This window comes from Ammodytes marinus, assembly GCF_949987685.1.
Source record: "Ammodytes marinus genome assembly, chromosome: 18".
Classification (NCBI taxonomy): domain Eukaryota; kingdom Metazoa; phylum Chordata; class Actinopteri; order Uranoscopiformes; family Ammodytidae; genus Ammodytes; species Ammodytes marinus.
In genome coordinates this window covers 20,290,614-20,299,241 of record NC_137222.1, presented here as the reverse complement: position 1 = coordinate 20,299,241, position 8,628 = coordinate 20,290,614, and the positions used below count along the sequence as shown (strand labels likewise).

General features: G+C 41.2%; 1 protein-coding gene across 1 annotated transcript in view; it reads left to right on the top strand.

The window, feature by feature from the left end:
• Positions 1–321: 321 nt before the first annotated feature.
• Positions 322–8,628, top strand: part of LOC307265080 (uncharacterized protein) — a gene marked incomplete at its 5' end in the record, with an annotated part of 103,645 nt that continues 95,338 nt past the window's right edge. The window contains one exon of the mRNA XM_080046651.1: positions 322–445. Coding sequence (XP_079902777.1) covers positions 322–445 — 124 coding nt within the window. The remainder of the gene's footprint in view (positions 446–8,628) is intronic.

Sequence of the window (8,628 nt, the reverse complement as noted above, 5' to 3'; positions counted from 1 at the left end):
GAATGGGCGGAGGCCTTGCTGGATTTTAATTGGCCAGCATTAGAAGAAAGGGGCGGGGCTTGTGTAGGCTGGCTTGGCTTCAGTAAAGAGATGCAGGAGGAGAGAAGCTGCTGCTGTCTAAGGTGGAGAGGATGACAACAAGTTAGTCTGTATCCCACTCCAAGTTCAACAACAAAGTGCACTTCTACAATGTTCCTCACTTTGACTTTAGATGAATGAGAACCACCACACTAAAGCTGCTTCTACATCCGGGCCACCTTTGGGCTGATCCTGTTTGCTTGACTTCAAACCTTAATTCAAAAGGTGATTAAGAAGAAGAAGATGTTCCTCTGGCTGCTGAAGTGGACCGTCTGCCTTCTCGGGCTCATGGCGACGTGCACTGCCTCACTTGACGACGCGCTGCTGGATTTCGGAGGGGAGTCTGGCTCCGCGATGCTGCAGCCAGGTAAGAGCGGCAATACACCTGCAAAGGAGCCTCCTAAACCGGCATAGGCGTTTTCTGTTTATTGTTAGCATTTCAAAGTGGGAACGAGGCTAATTTGGCGTGCCATTCAATTGTGTTTCCCCAGTTCAAGTTTCATGACAATCTCTTAAACTTTTTACCTTAAAAAAGGCTCAAACTGAAGCCAACACAGTCAAAACAGTCGTCGGGTTTTCTTACAGTTTAGGCCTATTAGGTCCATGTTTTTTTTACGCGCCTGGAGTGAGCTCATGTTGTTGACCCAGCTTTGTTTTGGAGAGTCAGTCAAATGAATTTGAACTGCTGTGATCTTTATGAGCTAGTATAGTGGCAAGTTTTCACCCAAACAGTTGAGCAATTAAAGTCTGTTTTTTCAGTTTCTTCTAACTCTAGGAATCCTCAGTTGCCAATATTCATGAATGTAGCTATTCGAGCATTCAATTAAAAAAAATATGGAAAATTTAGCCTACATTCTTTTCATGTAAATTGAAACCCTGAAATATGCTCCCTTTAGAACCCACAAAATGATAATTTCTGCTATTGTCACACTGTTCTTTTCATAGCCATCCTCTGTGAACTGTGATTCTCCCCCCATATTCAGCTATTAAAGCTACATAACCTGTGAAGGCTCTTTAACAGCCAGACACAACAGAAGGCTGATGTATAAGCTAAGTCAGCTTGTATCAGCTGGAGCTCATTACATCATTTGTTCAGTGTCAGGATCAGACAGTCAGCAGCCTCAGTCCAACTGACTGAGACTGAAACCCAAACACTCGTACACTGAGTGGATGACGTTGTTTGGCGAGACTCAATTCAAACCACAAGGAAACAATATGGCTCAACTATTTTCACAACGGGTCAATTGCATTTGATTGCTTTTCTTCAATTACTTTAACAGATTATCTGTCTGGTTGTCAAAATCAGTTTGGTCAAAATCAGTGAATATCTCTTCATGATCAGCTACCTATCCATACTGTGTGTATGCGAAAACAATGTCAGTGTTAATACACAGCCTAGGCTCTGTAAACGGGCATGTTGCTAGCTGTGGTTGGCCACTTTGTTTACATACAGTACCTGTTTAGAGAGTCTAGGCTGTGTATTAACACCAGATTTATTTTCAGTGAACACAGTATGGACAGGTTCATGATCACAAATCATTAAGTCTCCTTGTAAATTTGAAGCCTTTAAAGCCAAAACTCTGAGGTGTTTCATTAATGTGCAGTCCATGCTGTAAAATGCCTCACTGACTCTTTGCACAAACAGCCCTAGATTTATATTATTGCTGCTGTCATGCCTCTCGATAATGGAGCCTAATAGTGAAAAACCACATGGCCGTCGAACATAGTTACCAAATCCTTTAATTCAGTTTGAGCCCAGATGAAAAATGTTGTATCTCATCTCTGGTCCTCTAGATTAACAGGCCCTGACATCTGCAGAGGAACACACACACAATGTGATTGATGAGTTTCCTCTTACACGGCCCAAAAGAGATGTTAGGACTCGCTGGATACATCATGCGCACAAAATGTCTTTAGTCGGCATTAAAACACATGTTGAAACTGATGCCAAAAGTCGTCCGCAGTTATTAAATCACATGGAATGCTTTCATTCTGACAAGCCGACCTAGTTAAACAACATGGTTTTTTTCTCAGTCAGCTCTGTTGTCTCTCATCAGTGTTTTCAGCGACCGGATCTGCTTTGTTTTATCAGGACAGTCGTCACGGTGACAGCGGTGCACATGCATTACATTTCTGAGGACGACCTGTTGAAATGAATCTTTGGTTGCAGTTAAGCTAGGCGTCCAAGTATGGCATGACTGGATTCCACAGCAAGATGCAATTGTTTATTTTCCAAGGTAGTTTTTATCACATTCGCTCGTTGCTATCATCTGTTTGTTAGCCACACATAGGAGACCCAAACAGGGTTGTCATTGAGGGTCCAGTTTGGATACGCCCGGTGAGGTGACAGATTGTATGTTTTAACTGTGTGTTTTCAGAGAGTGACTGTATATGGCAGAGTGTGAAGGCATGGCTTCAGCTTCACTGCATATCACTGCATAGGCTGATGGTTATGTCATAATGCTGTAATAATAATCTCCTCATGTTTACTGTAATTGTCAGGTTTTGTCCGTTAATTCTGCCCCTGTTCCAGATGTAACTGGGCTTGTTTCTGCAATAGAATAGAATAGAATAGAATAGAATAGAATAGAATAGAATAGAATAGAATAGAATAGAATAGAATAGAAAATATCTTTATTGTCCACCAGGGTGAAAATGTGTCTTTGGCTCATCAACGGTCCCAGACGACACCTGTGATAGTGAGTTTATCCAAAGGTAATGTAAGGTTGCCAAAATGACCATGCTGCTGTGGAATTCAGTTTTGGGGGATTTCTAAAAGTCATATGAAAAAAAGAACTGAGAAGGACCCAAATTGTAACCTTAGATCTAACTAACTGAATGGATGTTGGATCAATCATTTAGCTTGTAAGATACACAAGGCTGCAGAACATGTTGAGATTTCAACCTAGAGTTACTAATAATACCATGCAATCATGTTCACAAGGCCATGTGCTTCGATTCCCACTTTATGTGAAGGGTTTGGGAACTTCTATTGGCAAGACTGAATGATTTCAGGTGACTGGGAAATTCAGGTTATTGGCCTGATGTGATAGTTGTACAAATTGAGAACATAACAATTTATTTTACAACTGTAAATACTCTTTCTGCTATTTTATATCCCTATTTAATGCACAGGATGATCAACTTTGCTAACAAGATAATAGAACGGCAGAGTTTGGTGTGGAGAAGTGTTTGATTGAGACTTAATGGAAATGTAGTCCCAAAACGACTTTTGCTGTTTCTGCAGGCAGGATTTTTTTAAGAAAAAGTTTTTAAAGAAAACTAAAGTCCAAATCGTTAAGTGTCTTGGCCAAAGCCATTTCAAATAATGTATCTCTTCAGCCATCTTTGCTGTTGACTATCACAACTTTGATGGTGCAGCGCTTTCATCATCGGTTTAAGCCTGCCCATATCAGATAGTACACACAGGTAGACATTTGATTGGTGTAACGGAATTTTCTGCTACTCTAATGACTTCATGCCCAGAGTAAGCCGACATTTGCTAGCGGCAAGTCTGGATTTCCAGGGTAATTGTTCCCCTGACGAGCAGTCATTAATGTTTTTAGCTTTTTCTCTAGCACTACCATAAAGTCCAACTTTCCACTTTAAATAAATGATATATTTAAATACTAAATCAAGAGATTCCAATGGAGTTTTTGAGACCAGTCAGGTTCTCCAGAGGATGAACCATTCTTATATGAACAGTTATCCAAATTAAGTGTCGATATCTAGCTGTGATATGTGCCTCCCATATGTCAGGCATAGCTTACCCTAACCTCTGACCGTAAGAGATAGAAATCACTAGAGCACAATATGCAGAACAGCTGTCGGGAAGAGTTTTGTGATGCTTGAAAAAGAGGTGCTTGTGTCTGAGTGTCTCCATACCGCTCAGCATCACCCATCCACTCACCTTACAGCTACTCCAGCACGCACACGCTTTCTTCAGAAGTGTGAATTGCTGACTAACCTTGTTGACCTCTTGTGTGAGAACGTCAGTGGACTCTTTTCATGTTACTCAAGTACTTTGGGATTTTGGGAAGGCATCATTTCACAGACATAGCTGTAAACCTTTTTTAGAAAGTATTTTTCAATCATATAGACTATGGATGACATAAATGTGCTTTAGATTATTGAACTTCAAAAACCTTCTTGCCCTGCTAGCGGCGGGGCCTAAGGATGTCTGTACTTTGAAACCCTGCAGAAGATCTCAAACTACCAGCCAGATTTCGATGAAATTTGATGTGGTTCATGATTACTAGGGGATTATTTCATGGAGGTGGGATCCTGACTAAAGCTGTGATTATCAGTCAAATAGCTGCCATAGTTCCAATTAAATTTGTTAAGCACATTCCTGGTCCAAAGAGGATGGACCCTTGTGATTGTATTGATCATGTTACCTTGTCACTAGCGCCACAGACAATGACAATGGAGAATTGTCCCCATTCAAATGAATGTCTTGCCAAGCCCGGAAGCCAAAACCAGATCAAAGGAAAGTCTCGGCCATGTCACTGACAAACTTCATTCTTTTCCCAGCAGGTTGAGCCCATGATGTCATTACCAATATAATGCCAGATCCATAAGCAGGCATCTGTATCTAATGAAACATGATCTCGGGCCTTAGCGCTTGGCAAGACCACGATCTGGAGCCCATTAGCCAGTCTCAACCAGGCAGAGGCCCACAGGCTGTGGCGTGCGTGGTGTTACATTCCCCTACTATATACACAGGGTCAGCGGTGTGGTTCTGTGTGGAGGAGCCTACAGCTTGTGGTTAGCTTTGTGTGAACAAAAGCGGGTGGAGAAATGCTAGGTGCAAACCACATGTTAGACCAGAGCCTCCTTCCTCGTCTATAAGCTCTGCCCAAGCCAACTGGAACCAGATGTCAGATAGAGTGAGGCGATGGTGTTCACACAGAGTTCCTCAGATGTTTGGCGTTATGGTTGAATAAAAGAAAGGGGCTTTCTATTTTTTGAAACATTTACAATCTTACCTCAGTGACCACTCTGTTGTCGTTTCACAACGTGTCTCCCGTTGCACAGTCACCACAAACAGCATGCAGACTGTATGACAGCATGCAGGACACAAACACACTGATTTATGTGGAAAGGGCAGTTTAATGATCTTGGTCTTTGCTGTTCATGGTTTTGCTTCGGCTCCAGTGTTGACACACATGATGTGCATATTCCCTGTGCAGCGCTTTCTGTTGGTTTCTGTGGGTTCCATCTCTGATGGCGACAATGTGCACCTGGTGTCGCAGGTAGGAAGCATCCAGCACGACCAGCAGTAATGATTTTTTAAAATATATTTGTGTCAGTTTCATTCTTACTTGTTAAATAGCAATACTGTGGTTTAGTTAAAAGCATTCGCTCATTGAACGGTCATTGTTTGTAATTTAGTTGTTAGTGTATAGTATAATTAATCTTGAGCTTTTGTAAAAAATGGCTTTGCTGTATAAAATAAACACATGACTTAAAGTTGCGCTGAACAACTGTACTGAAAGCTATTTATGAGGCACATCATGAACCAATAATTCCAATACGAAGACTTTTTGATATGTAACAGCAGAGAAACACAGGTGTGAACAATTCAGTTAAAGGAGAAGTAAGTGATATTTTTTGTCAATATACGTGTTAAATCACTATATTCATACATAAATCAATTAAACGGTATATATGCACAGTTCATAACACAGGTCTCCCAGTCATTCAGGTTTGCAGTAATTGACAGATAAAATTCTGAGTATCCCGCTCGTTTTATCCAATCAGGAGACAGAGGCGGGGTCTCTGTGCCCTTGAACGATGACTCGCTGCTCTCCATCGCGGCACTATCTGACTAAGACGGCTGTGTGTTCATGTGGTGGTGACATAGGGATGAGGGAGGCAAATTCGAACTGTAGTCACTGACAGGAAGCTCAGACAGCTTGATGGAATAAAAGAACAACTATAAAAGTCTCAAGAAACCAATGGCAAAATGCCTGCGCCATTATCACCACTGGCAGTAATGTCAAAATGATATCCAATATTAACACAAACAGAAGACAGTACTTACGGTTATTAAAGAGGAGCTGTTTATTAATATGTTAAACTAGACGCAAATATGTAAGGCAATATAGATAGACAATTTATGCTACCTAATGTGCATTGTGTGACTTAAGGCTAGCAATGAGGGTAACCATCTGGGAAGTCAGAATAAGGGGGGTATAGGGACATCTCTAGAAGTCTTTGAAAGTGGTGTGTTTAAAACTGCAGTGAAGCAGTTACAAGTTGGGAACAACACACAGTGACAATGACATATCACCCTTTCATTTGGTGAACATCGTTTGCTAGCAGTTGCCTATTTACACATCCAGCAGTAATGGAACACCATTATCATTCATTTAGGGTCATGTTCTGTGACCACCTGGCAGATTTAGTTCAATATTCCCTTTCTGTTGGCTCTTTTTTTGATCTCAGCCAACAGCTCCTGAGGGGAATATCTGGCTCTTTAGCTGCTAAATGCCCCACTATTTTTACCGGTCTGTCTGAAGTTTGATCCTTAACAGGTAACATACAGTGGGTAAAACCTTTTTTTCCACTGCAAAATGACTGCCTGCTGCAGATGAAAACAAATGCTATTAGAGCAGTGACAGTGAAGCGGAACAGTGCAATGAGACCAGGGATGTTGGAAGTCGGTCAGGGTTGGGGGCACTGAGAAAAACTCAGACTGTAAAATGATGTCATACTACACGCTGGGCGGCTTTCATGATGTTTGCTATATGTATAAGATTGACATACATGGATTAAAACTATTTTTAGATACCAATACAATGGGCAGGACACCTGAACATACTGTCAGAGAAGATCCAGAAGCTATACAGGAAACATCTCTTAACTAATAATGCATAACAAGTGCAACGACATGCAAACATAACATACCACACAAACAGACCTAAACATTTAAGAGCATGCTCTATTAACCAGATCAAGAGCTACAACCTAAGCACATATCGTACTGCATAGCAGTGCCACGGTGCAGTAATTGCAGTAGTTACTTGATGTAATCTATAGCTGGCAGTGGCAGCTATAGATTACATCAAGTCACTGCAATTACTCTCAAGGGGTCTGTCTGACTGCCAGGATGATGGGTACCCAGATGTCTTGACTTACTTTGATTCAGTTGGACACTTGAGAAACTTCCTCTAAAACACCTCAATTAGTTCATCTAAATGTCAGACAAGTCCACAAGTAAATCCTCTTCCCCTCCTAAAATACTTGTATAGCCTTTGTGCCAGCAAGAAAGAGGGAAACAGGATATAGTTTCAAAATGTTTTGTCAATTGGTTTTCATGAAGCCTGTGTTTAGGAGGTGCTTCAGTATCCTTACTTCCAGCAGCCAAGGATGAAACTCACTGTGAGGTTCCAACAAGCTGTGGATTCATATGATCGCTCCCTGAAGATTCATAGCTAGAAGCACGTTGTCACATTGTTTTTACTTTGTCATTAGACACATTGTTATCTTGGTTATCTGTATACAATATGGATAATTGCCAACGATGCAAGGCTCAGTTAACCAGGGTGCTTTACTATCATGGTATTGATCAGTTTTAATGTGGTACATTTGGACCTTCTTTTTGTACATTTTCTTCTTGTTTTTTCTCCCACAGATTTGTCTTGTGTCGTCAAATTGAATGAATGGCCTTGTCAGGGAAGAAACCAGGTTTTTTTGCTGCTCCCAGACAATGGTTATGAGCAGACAGAGGGTCCAGTAACAGCACTTGGCGTCAGTTTGACTTGGTGTCTTCCATCCTGGCAGGCGTGCAGACCTAAATCTAGTGCAGATTGGTGTCTAATAGCAGGGCTGGACTATTGTTTGGCAACCATTTGCCTTGTGGGACACATCATATTATTGTAATTCATCATTAGGAAAAATAAAAGTCAAGGTGGAGGAGCCAGGAGGCCGGCTTTAACTACTGCAGCTGTGACATGTGTAACTGCCTTAATACGCTGGTGTTCCACGGAATGATGGCATGTGATGCAATGTTGTTTCATATCAGTGAGGGACACTCACACACACCTTATTCGTGTCCCTGCCACACACTCTCCAGTTTTACTTCATAGTATCCCATAAACATTTAAGCACATTTTAACACATGTATGGTTAATTGACATAGATTAATAGCACACACCTTGTGATGCAAGGTACCTTACATTCACACAGACCTACTGTTCGGTTCACCATCTGAATTTTCATTGACCCTGCGTGACATCAACAGGGTGCGCTGCTTGGCAAAATAAACTAAAGTACTCTTGCTGTCCCAGTAGTGTTAAATATGCCATTCATTGTCCTACAGGTTAGGGCTAGGGTGCTGGTTAATTTACATTTACAGGCACATTCTACATATAGAAGGGTTTCGCTATAGTGACATTTTTGGCTTAACTCTCTTTAAAGGGATTTGTTGATACTAAAAAGATTCATGAACACCGCTGTTATTCTTGAATTTCACTCAGCAGCGCAATAGCATAAAAAAAATCATCACAGAAATGTAACAAAAGGCTGAGGTTGAGATTTTGTTAA